The sequence below is a fragment of the Vulpes lagopus genome, chromosome 4 (genome assembly GCF_018345385.1).
Source record: "Vulpes lagopus strain Blue_001 chromosome 4, ASM1834538v1, whole genome shotgun sequence".
In the NCBI taxonomy this organism is placed as follows: Eukaryota; Metazoa; Chordata; class Mammalia; order Carnivora; family Canidae; genus Vulpes; species Vulpes lagopus.
The window spans coordinates 90,875,807-90,896,115 of record NC_054827.1 but is presented as its reverse complement, the minus strand read 5'-3'; the positions used below and the strand labels follow the sequence as shown (position 1 = coordinate 90,896,115).

At 39.2% G+C, this 20,309-nt stretch overlaps 2 protein-coding genes across 11 annotated transcripts in view; one reads left to right on the top strand and one right to left on the bottom strand.

Moving 5' to 3' along the window:
- Window positions 1-15,662, bottom strand: part of CERT1 (ceramide transporter 1) — a 111,013-nt gene extending 95,351 nt beyond the window's left edge. For all 4 annotated transcript variants that reach the window (XM_041751897.1, XM_041751895.1, XM_041751894.1 and 1 more), the window contains exons 1-2: window positions 15,530-15,662; window positions 10,131-10,265 (exon numbers count right to left, since the gene is read on the bottom strand). In XM_041751897.1, coding sequence (XP_041607831.1) covers window positions 10,131-10,265; window positions 15,530-15,625 — 231 coding nt within the window. In that variant the 5' untranslated portion in view covers window positions 15,626-15,662. The remainder of the gene's footprint in view (window positions 1-10,130; window positions 10,266-15,529) is intronic.
- Window positions 15,570-20,309, top strand: part of POLK (DNA polymerase kappa) — a 73,540-nt gene continuing 68,800 nt past the window's right edge. For 5 of the 7 annotated variants that reach the window (XM_041751891.1, XM_041751890.1, XM_041751893.1 and 2 more), the window contains exon 1: window positions 15,911-17,313. The gene's annotated coding sequence lies outside the window, so the exon portion shown is untranslated. Of the gene's footprint in view, window positions 15,700-15,910; window positions 17,314-20,309 lie in introns of those variants that run through there. The other 2 variants (XM_041751886.1, XM_041751887.1) reach the window with 2 other exon arrangements.

Below are 20,309 nucleotides of genomic sequence, written 5' to 3'. Positions count from 1 at the left end.
TTTACATAGAACTTGCAAATACAACAAGAATCTGTTTTAATAAGCCTCTAGATGCACACTGAAGTTTGGGAACCACTGGGTCAATGGATATCCTTCCACCATTGAAATAGAAGTGGGCAATTACTATTCTTCTTGAAATAAAAATCAAAAACACAAAACCAAGAGAAAGGCACATATATGAAAAGATTAAATATATAGAGTAATAGGCTAGAAGAAGATAATTATGATGACTAAAGGAGATAACATGTAAAATACCTAACACCTTTTTTAAAAAATATTTTATTCATTTATTCATGGGCGACACAGAGAGAGAGAGGGAGGGAGAGAGGCAGAGACACAGGCAGAGGGAGAAGCAGACTCCATACAAGGAGCCTGATGCAGGACTCAATCCCCGGACTCCAAGATTATGCCCTGGGCTGAAAGCAGTTGCTAAGCCGCTGAGCCACCCAGGGATTCCCTTACCTAACACCTTCTTGTTAGCGCCTAACAATTGTGTAGTTCATGTTCTTTTTTTAAAAAAATCTTACAGTTAGGACAAAAAGATGAGGAATGGCTCAATCAGAGAAGGACAATCATCATATAGTTTCACTTATATGGGAAATATAAGAGACACTAAGGGAAAGGAGGGACAATAAGGGAAAGGAGGGAAACTGAATGGGGAAAAATTAGAGAGGAGGACAAACCATGAGAGACTCCTAAGTCTGGGAAACAAAGAGTTGCTGAAGGAGAGGAAGATGGGGGGGATGAAGTAACTGGGTGATGGGAGTTAAGGAGGGCACTTAATGGGATGAGCACTGAGGGTTATACTATATGTTGGCAAATTGAATTTAAATTAAAAAAAAATACACCCCATATTCTTTACTAGAAGAGAGAGGGGAAAAAAAAGATGAGGAATGGTTTGTTGAAAAGTTGTGGCTTGGTTTGGACCCAGAATAAATAGAGGGTTTTGATAGTGGAGGAGGGAAAAGACATTCTAGATAATGGAAAATTCAATGAGCAATGTTAGCAGAGAATGTCAAAGTGCCAGTTAGACCAACAGTCAGGTTGATATAACCCATGTTCATCTGTTCAATTCATTACTATTCTGTTTCTGAGACAATCACTTAACAATTACCAAAGTCTGAACCTTTTACATCCATTGTCCATTCAGATGGCTAGCACCAACAACACAACTAATAGCAATTCCTCTGCTTTCCTGTATAATGACTCCATTCATTTAAATGTCAGATCAAATACCCAAGTGCAGAGAGCAAGCAGTTAAGAGAATGAGCTCTCCATTCTTTACTTGGGCATAGCTATTTTTCTTGCTTTAGGAAAGTAGCTCTCAAACTTCAGCATGCATCAGAATCACTTGAAGACAGAATGCTGAAGCCCATAGCCAGAGTTTCTGACTCATTAAGTCTGAGGTTGGGCCTGAGAATTTGTATTTCCCTCAAGTTCACAGCTGATTTTGATGCTAATGGCCTGGACATCACACTTTGAGAACTATGTCCTCTGCTTTATTATCTCTTTCTTATTTAATACTTGTTTGTTTTGACGGGGCACATTTTCTAAAAGAAAGCTTTGCAGAATGTGTATTTCAGTATTTTTTACTTCTTATTATTGGAATTTTCAAACATATACAAAATAAAAAACAGGATAGTAAGTCCCATATTCCACTATCCAGCTCTGACAATTAACATTTTTGATCATTCTTATTTCATCTATTACTTCCCACTAATTCAAGCCCTTCCAGATGGATTATTCTGACACGAATTCTAAACATATCATTTCATCAGTATTTTTATATATATATATATATGTGTATATATATATATAAAATAAGACATTTTATTTATTTTATCTTCAGAATTTATTTATTCATGAGACAGAGAGAGAGAGAGACAGGCAGAGACACAGTCAGATAGAGGCAGGCTCCATGCAGGAAGCCCAATGTGAGACTGGATCCTGGGACTCGAGGATCACGTCCCTGGGCTAAAGGCAGGTGCTCAACCACTGAGCCACCTAGGTGTCCCTAAAAAAGACATTCTAAAAGCCACAAGAAGGAAATTTTTTGAGACATTTTTAAATGCTTTTATCTGCCCCTATGCTTTAATGGTTTAGCTGGATATAGAATTCAGTGTTGAAAATAATTCTTCAGAAAAATAAAGGCACAGCTCATTGCATTTTAGCCTCCAGCGTTCTGAGAAGTCCACAGTCCTTTTGAATCCTTATCCTTCATTGTGATTTTTTCCCCCAATGGAAGCATCCAGGATCTTCATTTCTCCCAGTGGTCTATGCAGTACGATGATTTGTCTTTAATAATGGGTTTTTTTTTTTTCATCTATCACGCTGACCTTCCTTGATCCTTTCAATGTGAAAGCACGTGTCCAGCTGTCCTCGTCCTCTCTCCATCCCTCCCTTCCATTTTAAGATTTATTTAGAAAGAGAGATTGCAGCAGAGTCAGAGGAAGAGAAAGAAACCCAAGAACTCAGTGCTGAGCACCAAGTGGGGCACAATTCTAGGACCCTGAGATTACAACTTGAGTGGAGACCAAGAGTTAGATGCTGAACCAACTGCACTAGCCAGGCACCCAAAACTCATGTCCTTTTATTACTATGAATTTTTCTTGTATTCTTTTTTTTTTAATGTTTTCTGTAATTTTTTTCTTGCATTCATCTCAGTAAACTCATTACATTTTTGAAATCAAAATTTTTTATACTCTTTTATCTTTTATTGATGCTTCCTTTCTTCTTTGTTCTCTCTTCCTGAAGTTTCTACTGCTCAAATATTAAAATTCTTGGATCATTCCATTAATTTTATCTGTTCTCTCATTCACTATCTTTTTTATCTTCTAACCCTTTCAAATTCTATCTTCTAACCCTTCTGATTTTTTTCATCAATGCTACCATACTTATCATTTCCATTTTAGTTTTATGTTTCCAAAAGCTCTTATCTCTGAGAATACAGAGAAAAATTTTCTTCTTTATTTTTGTGGAACATTTGAATAATTTGTTGCCTTGTCTTGCTCTCTTTTATCTGCAAATCTCTTTTTGGTGGAAGAGATTTTTTTTCTTGCTCTCTTTCATACTGCAAATCTTCAAACTGGTCCTTGACTGTCCATTTTTAAGAGTTGGGGATCTACAAAACTGACTGGAACCTGTAATGTTATGTATGAGCAGTTTATCAAGGATGAGGAGCTTCACTGCTGGCTAATCCAGTTGGGCTACTTTGCTGAAGAAGCTCTGATGTTATCTTTAGGTCTTTCCTCTTGGACTGATCAGATTCTCTAGAAGTCCCCAGCAATCTCCTGCCCTCAGTATGAAAGTATGTCACCTAGTGTATGGGGAGCCATTCACTTCGCACACTTCCCCTAACCTACCTGTATTTCGTATCACTCCTTGCTTTCAATTGTTTCTAATGCTTACTTCCCCACTCTCCAGGTCAGAAACCACTATTTTATTGTCTCTATATAACAAATCTCCCATCTACATCAGGTTAGTGCAGGGTTTGGTCAACGACCCAACTGCACAGATTTGGGAGAGAAGAATCTGGGGATGTGACTGCTTCTTAAAATGATACCCTGTGTGTCCTCCTTATTTTTCACAACTTTCACATCCAAATTCTTATTTCAAGAGGTATCGGATACTGCAAAAGTATTATATGATTGCAATATAAATCTAGTTCTGTTTCCCAACTGATAACTTAGGATTTGGGTTTCCATGATGTATTAACTCACTTAGCACTTGTCACTTGTCCATCTGTTTTCCAGCTTCTAAAATATTCTCTTCTATTGTCTCCTCTCCAGTTCTCCCTTTTTATTTTTTTTTTTTATTTATGATAGTCACACAGAGAGAGAGAGAGAGAGGCAGAGACATAGGCAGAGGGAGAAGCAGGCTCCATGCACCGGGAGCCCGACGTGGGACTCGATCCCGGGTCTCCAGGATCACGCCCTGGGCCAAAGGCAGGCGCCAAACCGCTGCGCCACCCAGGGATCCCCACCCAGTTCTCCCTTTTTAGTTTAACCCACTGACTATGGGCAAGGAGATAAAGGTATATATGCACCTTTCCTAGGATAGATTTCCTAATGTTTTAAGTCAAATGAAACTACCTGACAACTTTCACAAAAGGAGAAAACTTCACTTCACGAAAATGGGTTTATTTTTAAGTTTTAAGAATCATCACCCAACCCTGTCTCCTGCCCTCAATATATTATTATTTTAAAGACCACCTTAATTTCTGGATGAACTTCAACTAATAATGGCTTCTTGGCCTCTTGGTTCCTTATGATCAGTTTATACTTGATCTTTCTCTTTTTTAAGTCACTTTAATCCTCTTTAATCCACACTACATTTTTAAAAGAAATACATTTTTAAAAGAAATAACTGTTGGATAATATATATTCTTGGGGGACCAAAAGAACATAGCATTCTTTATCAGCCATGGTTTCCTTCCTTTAGTGGAGAAACAAAAAAGGTCAGCATACACACCACTTACTCCAAAGAAGCTCAACAGCAATACCAGTGAATTCACTACATGATGAGTTTTAAGCAGGTAATTTTAAATCTAAAGCTTTGTCACTTTACTTAAGAGAGAGGGTACCACTGTACAGCCAAATGAAAAAATAAGAATTTAAAAAAATGTGAGAAATGTTACCTCTGTACAAATAATGTATTTTAAAAACTTAATAAGAGTGCTGGTATCCTTGTAAACCATACTGGGAAATAAATAGCCTTCAAGGGTCCCTAGGAATTCAGAGCAAAAAGTCTGCAAAATATACATTTAGATATGCTTTAAATGGTAATTGATTTTCTGATGATAGTGACAAAAATCAGCCTGTTAGAAAGTATTTGCCAAAAACAAAGACCTTTCATAACTCAACATTAAGAAGACAAACAGAAACAAAGATTTGAACTGACATATCACCAAAGAGATACAAATAAGAAGCAGAGAAAAAGATGCAAAACATTATTAGTCATTATGGAAATGTAAGCTGAAACAACAAAAGATCACTACAAAGCTACTAGAGTGGTTAAAAAAAAAGTGCTGACAAAAATGATGAACAACTGGAATTCTCATACATTGTTGGTAGGAAAATAAAATGGTATTGCCACTTTGGAAAAGAGTTTGGCAGTTTCCTATAAAGTTAAACATACAATTTACTGTATGACCCAGCAATCTCATTCCTAGTTATCTACCCAGGAGAAATAAAAGCACAAGTTTACACAAACAGCTGCACATGAATATTTACAGCAACCTTACTAATGGTAGCCTAAATCTGGATACAAACACATACCTCTCAATGGTGAAGGATAAACAACTGTGTGTATCTATACAAGGGAATTGAACTCAGTAATCAAAGGAACAAGTTAGGGATAAATGGATGGCTCTAAATAACATTATGCTGCATGAAAAGCCAAACACAAAAAGCTTCACACTGTATGACTCCATTTATATAACATTCTGGGAAACGCAAAACTACAAGAAAAGTTTCCAGAGGTCAAGGATGAAGAGGTAATTGACTACAAAGAGGCAGGAGAGAACCTTCTGGGGTAATATAAACTGTCTATATCCTGATTGTGGTAGCGATTACATCATTGTATACATTTATGAAAGCTATAACTATACACTTAAAAGGGGTGAATTTTACTGGATGTAAATTATATCTATATAAATCTGAGTTTTAAGAAGGTATGACATGACTTTAAAAAAAATAGATTATATTTATTTATTCATGAGAGACACAAAGAGATAGAGGCAGAGACATTAGGCAAAGGGAGAAGCAGGCTCCATGCAAGGAGCCCGATAGGGGACTCGATCCCGGGACTCTGGGATCACGCCCTGAGCCGAAGACAGATGCTCATCCACTGAGCCACCAGGGCATCCCATAAGTTATTCTGTTTAACACACATAAGTAATTCATACTTCAAGACATCCCCCATCGTTAACCAGTTAAGGAAGGTGAAACTCAGAGAAAGTTAGTAATCTTAGCCAAAGGTACCTCTGGTGGTAAAAAGAGTCAAGATGCCCAGGGTTGACTTCAGAGCCCATGTATGAAATGTTAAGCATTTTGGAAATTAAAATATAATGCTAAATAAAAATACTAAATAAAAACTAGTGTATGTGAAGCTTAAAAGACCTTCAGGAAAACTAAGAATCTTGCTAACTGTTTTAAGCAGGCAAATCTAGAAAATTATGTATATTTCTTACTTTATGAAAACTTCAATGCTAAAATGCAGACTATATTTATTAGAGATTTAACAGAAGGCAATAATAGTAAATTACAAATCTTAAAGAATGGCTTTATAAATATTTAACAGGCATGTTCTTGCAAGTCTTACACAAAATAAAATGTATTATTTTTCTTTTTTCCTATGCTCAGTGACATGTGATAACACCAGATGAGAATCAGGAGACTTGGGTTGTAGTCCTAACTCAGATATTTAGTGTTATGGGTTGAATTATGTGCTCAAAATGTATATATGCTGAAGACTTAATTCTGCATACCTCAGATTGTGACTTTATTTGGAAACAGGGAAACAGAGACGTAATTAGTTAGGATGAGGTCACACTGGAATAGAACAGAACCCTAATTCAATATGACTAGTGTCCTTACGAAAAATTCGGGAAATTCAGATATGAATATGCCCATGGAGAGAACGCTATGTGAACAAGAATGCAAACATCGGAGTAATGCATCTATAAGCACCAGAATGTCAGATTGCCAGCAGACCACCAAAAGCAACAGAAGGAACTAACCCTGATTACACCTTGATCTGACTTTTAGTCTCCAGATCTGAGACAATAAATTTTTGTTTAAGCCACCCACTATATGGTACTTTGTTAGGGTAAGCCTAGCAAACTAATTATATTCTATAATTGTAGAGTTTTGAGTAAATTATTTCAACATTCTGGGTCCCACATTTCAACAAGTATCCTTTTTTATATTTTTCCACTTATAGAAACTTTTACCAAATATTTTAAATACTTATTATATTTGAATTATTTAAGTTATATTATTCGTTACATTCAAGGTATCTAAAGATAGAAGATAGTATTTACAAAAGAACTAACAGATACTAGTTTTTCAAAGCATAAATCTTAGTAGTCTAAGATTCTAATTTCTTCAGAAATTCATTGACAAATGCTCCTCAAATGAGAATTATCAACTAGTACCTATCTAATGCTTTTTTACTTGTTGCATATACCTTTCTCTTTCTGCCAGTTCAATATAGCAAAATCATGTACTTGATAAAAGGACAACTCCTTAAATTTCTCATTAGAGTTCCTTGTATAACAATTATTTACGGCACACTACTCATTTGGGAGATATCCAATTTGCTGAACATTATTCTGTACCATAATTTCTTACTATAATTCCACCTTAAAAACTTTTTGGATCTGATTAGTCTTTATTTGGCACTTTAAAAATTTTTTGTTTGGTTTTATAGTTTTCTTTAGTTTTGAACACTTCTCTCCTTTGCTTTTACAATCTCTATTAGCCTCTTTAATTTTGCCAGGATCTTCCAACTTCTCCTTCAACCCCTACTTACCTAAGAGTAATTTTTAATTTTTAAAAATCTAACAACATTTCATTACCTTGCAGTTTTCCTTCTGAAAATATTAAATCATGAAACTGGTGGATATATCTCCAAATAGCCAACCTACAAGAATAATAGGAATTCCATTCATTTGGTAATTAAAGAAGTCCTACAGTTTCAGGTACACAAAGCCAGATACCTAAGGTGAGCTAGGACTAAAGACACTTGGCAAACCAATTCAAAAGACATTACTACTTTCATTGTACCAAATACCTCTACCTACCTAATTCCCAAAACATCTTAACTCAGTAAATGCAAAGAAACCACTTCTTTTATCTTCATGAAAAGATCATGAAATGTTCATTGATGAAATATTAGTAATATAATTTTAAACATGCTACAAAGAAAAGGAATACACAAACCAAGTTAACAGAAGACCGGGCAAAAACAATCTCAAATACATGCAGGAATGCAATATATAATGAAGATGGCATTTGAAGCCAATAGAGAAAAGCTAAATTATTTAATTAATGGCTACAGAATACACAGTCATTTGGAAAACAATAAAAAGCTAAATTCCCACATCACTTCTTAGACTAACTCCTACAGGTATAAGAATTACATGTAAATTTTAGATGAAAACATAGCTATGTATTATAGTTTTTAAAGTGGTAAATAGTATCTAAACATAACTAAATGCAGAAGCCAGAAAGGAAAAGGTCAATAAGAGTATACAAAAATTTGGAGATCCCTGGGTGGCTCAGCGGTTTGGCGCCTGCCTTTGGCCCAGGGCGTGATCCTGGGGACCCCGGACCGAGTCCCGCATCAGGCTCCCTGCATGGAGCCTGCTTCTCCCTCTACCTGTGTCTCTGCCTCTGCCTCTCTCTCTCTCATGAATGAATGAATGAATGAATGAATGAATAAATAAATAAATAAATAAATAAATAAATAAATAAATAAATAAAAGAAAATAACATAACAGTACTCTAGGAATACTATTTAGTAAACAATAAAAATTTCATTCATCCCATTTTCACATCAACCAACAACATATTTTCAAAAGAGTCACACACAGTAACTAAAAAGCATCTGACGATATGCAAAAGGAAGGAAATGAAGAATCAAAGACACTTCAAGATTATAAAACATGTTCCTATCCACTATTCTGTCCTCTAGCATAATGATCTATCTCAAGGGAAATAAAACGCCCAAATACGAAACTATACACAAATTCAAGATGCACCATAATGTACAACATACAAGTCAAAAAAAATACTGAGCTTTTATGTTCAAACTTTCTTTAAAATTTTTTTAAATTAATATTTATTTAAAACTGATCTCAAAAATGGAGAGTAGAAGTTTCATTCTTAACACTTACAAACAATTCCTCTGCAAGTTTTTCCAACTCAATATTCAACTATGTGTTTTTCCAAACTCTGAATATACATGAGGGGCAGAATGTACAAAAAAAAAAAAAAGAGGAAAATACTGTAAGATTTTCCTCAAATGTGTAACATAAACCTATGTAACTCAGATTAAGAAATCCAACACAGATTTAAAGTATACTTTTTACTTTTACAAGCAATATAATTTCTTTTGTAATGTGAATTCTCTATGACTGCATCAGTAAAATCTATGATTAGGTTTTAACATACCCATTTCTAGATTTTCAGTACAAGAGCACCCTAAACTGACCTCCATTTAACTGACCTGCTTTAGCCAACACCTTTTTTGTTCTTTCATTAAATATGCCATGGCACACTGAGTACTCTCAACTTGCATGCTATTTTTAGTATATTTAGCCACTTCTGATCCCACAGGTTATGGTTAACAAATCAGTTGGTGGTTCCCAACCCTGTTTATGCCAGTTTACCCGTGGCGGTCTTTACATAATTAATATTACGTACATCTACAGAATACAAGTGCAAAAAGAGGATTGTTTCTATGTAAACTAAACGGAATGCAAACTAAGTAGAAGGACTCAATAAAAGTGAGTCATTCTTTAAAAAGGTATTGAATTAGACAAAGGTGAAACATCTGTAAAATATTAAGGAAAACATAAAAAAGTCAGAAAAACCTATACTTAGGGTTTTTCAAAACTATCTTTAGCTTTTATTCCACTTTAGAGAAATCAAAACTGGAAACTGCAAATCATGCATCATGAACATAGTTTACAAGAACAACTTCTCTCAATTGCACATTCGAAGAGATGGTGTTAGCATTACATCAAAAAGTTGGCAATGAATACAGATTTATATATTTTAAGTTAAAGTTTTTAAATGTTAAGATACATGTTTTTTTAGTTTTCTGCTTTAACTTTTTCGGTAACCTGCCAAATAACTGTTCTGATCTCATCAGATATGAAGTCTTCAAATACCTTTTTTCTCTGAATCTCGTAAGAGCTTACTTACTATAACTAGATAAATACTGTCTTTATAAAATAATATCTAGCAATAAACACTCTAAAATAGCTTTATGGAAAGAAATACTGGACTCTATACTGCACAAAGGCAAAGATCTTTATCTCTCTTATTCACAGATCTGTCCCAAGTTCCTAGTACATAGCTGATGCTCAATAAATACTTGTTGAAGGAAGAAGAGGAACTTACTGTGATGACAGCCTTGCTAAGACAGATGGATCCTCTGCAGCCATACTCTGTCTCGTCTTCAGATTTGTAGTAACTCAGAGTATTATTTTTTAAAACTACCCAACGGTCCTGCCACCCATGAATGTAGTTTGTCCACTGGAGGTAAGGGGGGGCGGGGAGGGAAAAAAAAAGGAAAACAAAATATAAAAGTCAGTATTTTAGAAATCCAAACTTTCTGAAACAGCTATCAATCTAATTTTAAAACCAAAATGTGGAAAGTTCTAACTTAATTATAAACAGTAAAAATGATTATAAAAAATGAGAAGCTGAGATTTTCTAGATTGTATAATTTTCAGTTTTTACAAAATAATACATTTTCTTCCCTTTATCAATTGAGGAATAAAACAGGAGATTTCAGTTAAAAATTCTGCTAAAAATTCTGCTTTTTCTTTGTGTGTGTTCACTCTCTTCTCCTCACCAACTTCATGACACTTAGATTGTTTTGGTCCCTGCCATAATTAACATATTCAATAGGAAAGTAAGTTTGCTTATATAGCCTCTCATTCTCTAAGGCAGGTATTGCATGAAGCTTTGAAAACAATAGAAGTATGAAGCTAATCATGGCAAAATTTTACTTTTAAGTTGTTCCTATATAAACACATATTTTTAACTACATCCAAGCAAAAATACTAGACCCTTAATGTTTAGTAAGTCTACATCAACTTTACTTTTTACTCCTCAGAACTCAATACTACAAAAACAAACAAAAAAACAAAAACAAACAAAAAAAAAGAATTCAATACTATATATTTAAAAGTTAATACATTTTCCAAGTTTCTCTTAAGATCTATTTTTTAAATCCAAGAGTAACTACATAACTATAAAAAAAATGGTTTTCAAAAACATACTTGGATTATCAGTTTCTAGTGCCTATAAATGGTTTCTGTGTTGCTGAAGTCTTGTTACACGTTGCAGATCACAATCAATTAACTTGCAAAGGCAGAAATGTAACCTCTATTGGAATTCTTGATTTCACATATTTTTATGCTCTTGGGGTTTTATGTATGTATAGACAATTCCAAAAACTATCTAATTCCAACATTATCTGCCAAAAACTAATTCAAAATGGATTTTCAAAAATATACTGCACTGGCTCATGCTCTGTACCCATTGAGAAATCTTTACTTTTCTATTCCCTACTCAGCACGTTTAAGACAGTTCAGCTCTCAAATCTTCAAAGACCCATCATTACAACCCCTCCTTGAGAGCTCATCCATGCTGGCAATTTAACTTTCTTTTCTAAGAGCGCACTAATCACCATTTCCTTCCTTCCTTCCTTCCTTCTTTCTCTTTCTTTTCTTCTTTTCTTTCTTTCTTTCACAAGATTTTATTTATTTATTTGAGAGAAAGATACAGAGATACTGACTGAGAGAGCACAAGAGTAGGGGAGAGAGAGAAACAGGCTCCCCACTGGGCAGGGAGGCCCATGTGGGACTCCACCCCAGGACCGGGGCTCCATCGCAGGACACCGGGGTTCATGACCGGAGCCGAAGGCAGAGGCTCAACTGACTGAGCACCCAGGTGCCCCCATTTCCTTATTTCTAACTCCCTTAACTTATCACCACTTACACCTTGACTCAAACAATGATGGTTACATATAAAACTGAATTCATCTCCTCCTCTAAGGTGTACTTGGCTCCCTATGTTCCTATTTCTTTTGCTATACTGGTATTTCTGCAGTCATTCAGATTCAGACCTGGCTGAGTGTTCCTGTATTGTATGGACAGAGTAGTTAGTGCATACAAAATCAGATAAGACTCTCAAAAACATCAAACCATCCTTCACAAGAGAAAACGCCATTAGTTATTTAACTTTTCCAAGCTTTACTTTCTTTGTCATTTGAATGGCTGAAAAACAATCATGAATACTTCTACTATATTTATAAAAGATACTGTTCCTTTCAATCTTTATAGCCTGTCATCAACTCCTATTCATCTTTCCTTCATATTAAGCCCTTAAATTTGGCTGTTCTCTATTTTCAATTAATCCAATCAAATTATCAGGTTACTAGACTACTGAGAAGGCTTAACAACCTTACCTCTAGTATCTTCTGCATTTTCTTTCATAATTTACATAATCTTATTTACTTATTAAGCACATTGGCTTACTTATCTTACATAGTAATCTCACTGAATCTCTAGCTCCAAAATTTACAGGGACAATTCCTCATTGCCAGTAACACAAACTGCTCGGATCTCCATATCTTAATCCTATCTCGTTTCCAATTACTGCCCCTCAGAGGGCTAGTAACTGTGTGACTGTGGTCAAGTGACTTATTCTCTGTTTCTCTGTCAAACTCCAAGTTTTAAAGTTGTCAAGATTAAACAAGGATAGATTTAGAACACTGCCAGGCACATAGTATTTTCTCAGTTGAGGACAGAGTTATGCAGAACTAATGAAGTTTAACCTTCAGTTGCAGTTCACTAGAACAGACCTCTTGCAAAGTGATAGAATGGGTCCCGACAATTGTGTCTATAATTCTATATATATTTTTAAAGATTTTATTTATTCATGAGAGACAGAGAGAGAGAGAAAGAGAGATAGAGGCAGAGACACAGGTAGAGGGAGAAGCAGGCTCCATGTAGGGAGCCCGATGCGAGACCTGATCCCGGGACCCCAGGATCACTCCCTGGGCCGAAAGGGAGGCAGGCACTCAACTGCTGAGCCACCCAGGCGTTCCCATATTTTTTTTCTTATAGAGGACCCAATAAGTTACATAAACTTCCAGACCTTTATTCAGTAAATGTTAGCTTCTCCTAGAAGGCAGATTTTTGCCTTTCTCATAACATTCCCTCTATTCCCTCTATCTAACAGAGATAAGGCAATATGCTAAACACAGAAGCAGAATCAAAGATTTCTGTTCCCAATAGTCCAGCAAGCATAATTTCAAAAGGAAAACAATACATTTAGAGTAAGATTCAGAACAAGTTACGAATAAAATACTATGGGAACTTAAAGGAAGGCACTATGGAATGATTGGCAAAATAAGAAAAGGCTTCACAGTAAGAATAGTGTTTTAAATAAACTTTAAAGATGGGGGCACCTGGGTGGCTCAGTTTGTTAAGCAGCTGCCTTAGGTTCAGGTCATGATTCCAGGATCCTGGGATGGAACTTCACGTCAGGCTCCCTGCTCAGTGGGGAGTTTGCTTCTCCCTCTCCCTCTGCCACTCCCCCTGCTCATGTGCTCTCTCTCGCTCTCTCAAATAAATATATAATACCTTAAAAAAAAAAAAAAAAGAACTCTAAAGACAGAATTTCAGCTAACAGGTGTGCGGAGAAATACAAGATAAGGTAAACCTTGAAGGATGGAGAGAATCCACAAGAAGCTTGTTGAGATTTATTTTATCCAGATTTAGTTGTTCTCAAGTCCCACCAAGGCATGACTCTTCCCATCAATATCCATCCTGATATTTGCTATCAATCACCTAGAATTATTGTCTATCCAGAACTTGTGGAACTTACATGCTTAAGAAGTGATTCCACGGAAAATATGCTTCATAGGTATTTCCATGTATTGTAAATTACCATATAGGAAAAAACAACTTTCCTTTTTTTGGACCGGTATATTTCTAGTAAGTTTATCACCTCCCCCCATTCCAAATTCAGTCTGTTTTGGACGGGCAGAAACAAAACACATTAGTACTGAGACTTATCTACATTAATTGAAGAAAAAGAACAGAGGCTGAGTTTTAACTCTTGTATAAATTACCAGGTGAATACAAACAGATCAAAATATATATGTACTTTAAATTTTAAAACATGGATTCAATATAAAATATTCTTGATTAAAAAGCTTCCAGAAATCATTATGTATAACAATGCACTGTTAAATTTCAGGGAAATTTCCTTCATTGCTGTTAACAAAATACCAAAAACTATTCCTGTTAATTCTATGTATGCAGCAACATAAAAGTTATTCAACCATCATAGAATCGATCAAAAAGTACATTTCTTGACATTTAAATATCAAGGAGATGATTTTCCATACTTTGTCACAGAACATTGTCTCTACTATACTGCTCTTCAAACCCTGAATACTCAGGGCACTGAGGACTCTTTCCACTAGTCACCCCTCAACCCTCCAAAATAGTAATATCAAGTAGGTCAAAAGGTCAGCCTATTTTGTAAAATACTCAGCACCACCAGAGTACTAATTTGTATGTTTACTTCTCATTTAATGAGAAAAGTGATTGATCAGTCTATCAGAATTGAGAAGCAAAGAACACACTTGAAATTCCACCTGAAAACGTATACCTACGACACAAAGTGTTCAACACAGACTCCAAAACTACAAGACACATTTAATCTAAAGGAACCCGAGGGAGCTTCGACCTTCGCTTTACGGAAAGCCTTTCACTGCAATTCCAATGATCCCAGTATCAACACACATCATGATTCTCCTGTGTAAATAAACGTTAACACTCGCAGATCTTGGTTGTGGCACTTATGTTTTACCTAACTAACGCCTTTCTCACCAGCCCTGAATAGATAACAGGAAAACCTAATATGAAACAACTCCGCAATAAAGATCCAAATGCTTAGCCAAAGTACATGTACTGGAAGCAGGGTGGTTTCTTAATAGCCAGTGGCTGCACATGATCTCGAATCTTATGACCAGCTTGCTGAAGGACTGGCCATTTCTAAAAATCTAACAGAAAGGAACAAGGAAGTAAAAAAGGGGAATGTGGAATCCTCTCTTAGCTAAAACTCTAAACGAACAAACAAGCCCCAAACCATGTACTATCAAAAGAAATAAATCACCCATCTTCTCTTAAAAAAGGGCCTCATCCATTTTAACTAATTAGCCTTCACAGCCAGTCCTACAACTATGTGCTTTGCTAAAATTTTGAAAAAGGGTGTTTTTTTTAAACCATCAGGAAAGGTAAGAAGGGTTTTCCTCACTCTGGCCCTGTGACGGCAAGAATATTTTATTATTAACAGCGCTCTTCTTCCTGGACTAAAGGTCAGCCTCTGCTCCGATCTGTTCCTGTTACCGTGAATGTTTCTTGTACCCGTCACGTACCAAGCCAACAGCTCTCTTTTGAACTGGGGGAAAGACTGCGGAGAGCAGCACCGAAGTGTCCCTGAGACCCCTCCCCACCGCCGGCGGGCAAGCTCCCACAGCGCTGCCGCCCAGCCCGGTTCCCGCGCCCGACGGACGTGCCGAGTCCAGCTCCCGAGCCGAAGCCTCCCCAGCGCTCGCCGCGGCCACCGAGCCCCTCCTCCGCGCACCCGCGCATCCGCACCCCCGCACCCCAGGGCAGCCCGGCCCCACCCCACGCCCTCGGCGCCGCGCCGCGCCTCGCCTCGCGGCAGGTGAGGGCTGAGCCGCTGGCCCCCGGACCTCGCGGGCGGCTCACCTTGCTGAGGACTCCGCAGCGCTCCACGGGCGGCCCGGACTCCGTCTCCGGATCCTCCTCCGAGCCCGACGAGTTCCAGCTCTGGTTATCCGACATGGAGGCGCGACAGCCGAGCGGGAGACCAGCCCCCGCTCCCCGAGCCGCGCCGGAGGAAGCGCCCAGGAGCCGGGGTGAGGGCCCGGGGGGCGGGGAAGGGAGGAGTGCCCGCTCCGGCGCGGGGGGGGGCCGCAGGGGGCACGAAGTCCGGCCGCCGGGTCGCCGCCGCCGCGCCTGACACCGAGCGGACCGGGGAAGGAGGACGAGCGGCGAGGGAAGCCTGCCCTTCCAGCCGTCGGCCGCCGCCGTGGCCCCTGCGCTGCGCCCGGCGCCACCACCCGAACGCAGCCCCTTCGGTACCGGCCTCCAACAGAAAAGGAACAGGAAAGACGGGAAGAGAAAGCCCAGCCAGAGCCCCGCTCCACTCACACCTCCGCTGCGGCCGCCATCTTCCTGCCTGGCCCACTATTTACCCACCCCTCCCCTGTCCCCTCCCCTCCGTCCTCCCCTGCTCCCCCGCCCCGTCCCGTCCCCCTCCCCCGCCCCCTCCGACGTCTGACGGAGCACGCCGAGGGCCGGCGGTCCCCTCCCGCACCCTACCTCGGGTTCCCCCCGGGGACGCAGGGCGGAGAGGCGGGCGGAGCGGACAAGGGAGGAGGGACGGGGCCCCCGCCCCGCTGCATTCTGGGAGGGGCGCTGCAGCGTGGGGCGCGCGGCCTTCTGGGAGTTGTAGTCGCGATCCTGAGGCCACCGGTGAGTGTTGGCGTCCCGAAGGCTGTCGCCTGGGGGACCGGTCCAGTGGCGGGTGGGCTTCGTCTACCGGTTGTGTGATCCGTCCCCGCGGCCGCGCTTCTTGTCTCTGCCTGGCGTGTTTATGACGAAGCCGCGCCGGCTGGGGGGGAGGGGGGACCCGGGCCCGCCCTCCGCGGCCGCCTGCTGAGGCCCGGGAACGCCGCGCGGCTTCCTGGGGTGCGGGCGGGCTCCGCCGCGCCGGGTGGGTCTGCGACCTCGCTGGTGACCCGGCCGCCCCCCGCCGAAAGTCTCCTATCTCGCGCCTCACACTCGGCGCGTGCCGCGCCTCACCGGGGCAAGCGCTTTGCATTTGTTAGATTCCGAGCGTTCATTTTGTGGAGAGTAATTTTGAAGATATCAGAGAATAAACGACGTTTAAAGAGTTTTTAAAGTAAAGTGAGAATGTGAAATGGTAGCCTGGGGTTTGCTCCACGTTGTGGGCCAAAACGCCCCCGAAGCCCGGTTGCCAACTCCACGGCTCTGAGGGTGGCCGGGCCGCGGGGGGAGCCTGAGGTGCCGAGTGACCCGAGAAGAGATGAGGCGATGGGCGCAAGGCCCAGTAGTCGGTGCGTAAACGATAGGGACGATTTTTATTGTGAGGCATGTAATTTTGTGACTTCAGTTCTTGTTTGCTTCTTTCACCTCTTGTCGATTTCCTAATAATCGCCAACCACAAAATTCGTTATTAAACGTGAGAAGCAGTACCCGCATCCTGCAGTGGCTGGAAAACGACTGAAATTTTTGAGAATGGAGAAGGCAATGTGGCCAGAAGTGTGACTCCTAGCGACAGAGGCCGCCCTAACTGGGATCCAGGAAAAACCGGAATGAGAAGTGCCTGTGATGTCCTTTCGTTCCCCTAGATCGAGGCTTAGAGATGCTGGATCCGCCGTAAATAAGTTACAGATCACTTTCCCGTTGTGAAATCAAGTAGTAATTCATAATTGAAAGTCATTCAGGTGAATAAAACCTTGAAATAATGCTTTTGAAAATACTTTGACAGCATGTTAACACCTAACCCCAAGGTTGTCATTCAAAAGAGATAAAAGAAAAAAATCCACTTAGGATATTTTCCTTATTGAATTACTAAAATTATGCCTTTAGAATTTTCAATACTGTAACAAGTTTTATTTTCCCTTTGATTACCTTATATGGTTAAATTTAATGTTTGATTCTTTGAGCTTTAGGTTTTAAAGGACATTAACCTTAAGGAAATGATTGTGAATTGTTGAGAAATCCACTTAATAATGCGATTTAGCATCCGGGGAGCATAGTATATGTTTATATCGAAAACGGACTTTCTGTTGCCTTCTCTTTCTGTGCATTTCTAAGTTGTGTGTGGGTGCAGCCACCAGCACTTCTATCTCCGAGGTTTCCACTTTGTAGGAAATTGCTTCCCTGTAGTGGTCTGTTTTTAACTAGGGTTGAGGGAGGAGGCATTCTGAGAAAGAAATCATTTAATGTATATGAAAATCCCATGATAAATGTTTAAATGGATGCATTATTTTGTTCCACTACAATGTGAGTTCCATAGGGGCAAGAATTTTAAATTTTTTTCATCCATTTTTTCCATCATTTTTTTCTATCCTTAGTCCCTATGTGCTCAGTGCTTAGGAAGTATTCGATATCATTCATGTATTATAGTCTTTCAGTTAATAATTTAACAAATATACTCTATGCAGGTTACTATGCCAATTACTGGGTGATTTTAAGACAGTAAAAAGTAAAAAGGGGGCACAGGGGAGCTCTGCCTTGGAGGAGATTATAATAGAAAATAACGTAAGGAAGGTACACATGTAACTTTAATAGCTTAACTAGGGTTTGAAAGAAGGTAACCTTTATTCCTACCACCTGAAAGTGACAAAGCCTTTTCTCTTTACTCTGTTATCTAATCCTGGATCTTTGTAGGCCACTTGCCCCAGGTCTTTTTTTTTTTTAAGATTTATTTATTTATTCATTCATTCATTCATGATAGACACACAGAGAGAGAGGTAGAGACACAGGCAGAGGGAGAAGCAGGCTCCACGCTGGGAGCCCGACACGGACTCGATCCCGGGACTTGATCCCGGGACTCCAGGATGGCGCCCTGGGCCAAAGGCAGGCGCCAAACCGCTGAGCCACCCAGGGATCCCCACCCCAGGTCTTCTTAGTTAAAACAATGGCTTTGGGGATTTTTTTAAAAAGAGGACTGTCCTTGTTTGCTGATCTCTTTCCACCAAGTTATCATATAAACTATTCAAAATAATATAAAATGATCGTTTTATATGACTTATCACTGTGTTTGTGACGTTCAGCATGTCATGAAAATGAAGTTCGGAAAAAAACATAAAAGCTACTCTTCAGTCTCTTTGCCTTTTCCGATTTAACTGGTACTGCTTCCCCCTTTGGATGCATTTTCCACCCCCTACCCCCACCCCCCACCCCCGTTTTGAATACTAATCAATGATATTATCTTCTCTCAATATTCCTGTGAGGCCTGTTCAAGAATTGCCACTATGGGGATTCATGTTAGTTCAGAGTGAGCAAGCAGATAGTCCCTGGGTGTAAATCATAGCTGGCTTCATCCTTAATAATCATATGAATTTGGATGTGTGTTTAATAAATACTAATTTAATAAATAGCATTATTAGTTTAGTCACTTTTTATTATATATATCCCAACTATTGTGCTGCCAAATGGATATTTGTGAATGGATATTTGCATAAGTATATAAAAATGGATATTCATTTGTATAGTGGTGAGTGCATCTATGTTCATGTCTGAACATGTAAACACTAGTTTCAGAAATGTAAAAGGCTACAAGAAACTTGCATGTTTTCATCTTTTGTGACATTATACATAATTATTATAAAATATCCTTGCAGGTGTATTCACAAAAGTGGATATACTATGTGTGTAAAGTGAATATAGGAATATTGAGATGATTGCTCCCCTTAGTCTGTTAATCTTTTATGTTGGTGCAAAAAAAGATTGTATTTTACCTATCTAGATCAACATCGGGCATGTGTATCTTCCAAATTAATGGTTTTCAGTTACACTTAGGTCTTAACACGTATATTCATATGTAGTATAAGCAACCCAAGCATACTAGTCTATGAATGAACTTTATTTTTTTTATAAATATATTTTTTTCAATTTTTATTTATTTATGATAGTCACACAGAGACAGAGAGAGAGAGAGAGGCAGAGAGAGAAGCAGGCTCCGTGCACTGGGAGCCCGATGTGGGATTCGATCCCGGGTCTCCAGGATTGCGCCCTGGGCCAAAGGCAGGCGCCAAACTGCTGCACCACCCAGGGATCCCTATGAATGAACTTTATAGGATTGTCAATTTTCTGAAAGAAAAAGGTTAGCAATTCAGCTAGCGAACTCGAGTTTATTCAAGAATGGCAATTTGGGACAAACCAACCATGGTGAACCATAGGCAAGTCCAGAGAACAGAAGAGAGCTTCCGTTTAGAGAGGAAAAGAGGAAGTTGGGAGAGGTTATTTTGGACAAAAGTTCATTGGAGGTAAATGACAGCTGAAGTGGTGGTGGCTTCTCATTGGTTGTAAGCAAGGGCAGCTGGCTATTGGCACCAAAAAGCCATCTTCTTTCTTCCTGCTGGACTATGCAAGCTGAGTGATAAGTTTGTGAGAGCCCTCCTTTCATGGCTCTCCCACTCCAGTTTTACTTCAGGTTTCCCTAATATATTTTCACATTAACTTGCTTTGATAAAGATCTTTCTTTAAAGCGGTACTGATCAAGAGTTGAGGTCATCTGTTCCTTTAGAATCATTTTTGTCCCTTGGTGCCAGCCAGGACCTTTTCTGGGTGTCGTGTCCCATGTTGGACAGAAGTGCACAGGTTGGAAACCATTGAGAGGATAAGATAGAGAACTCTTTAGGCATTTCCCATCGAAAGTCTGTCTTATGATTTCAAGTGTTGGAGATCATCTTGAAATATTGTGCCAGTATTA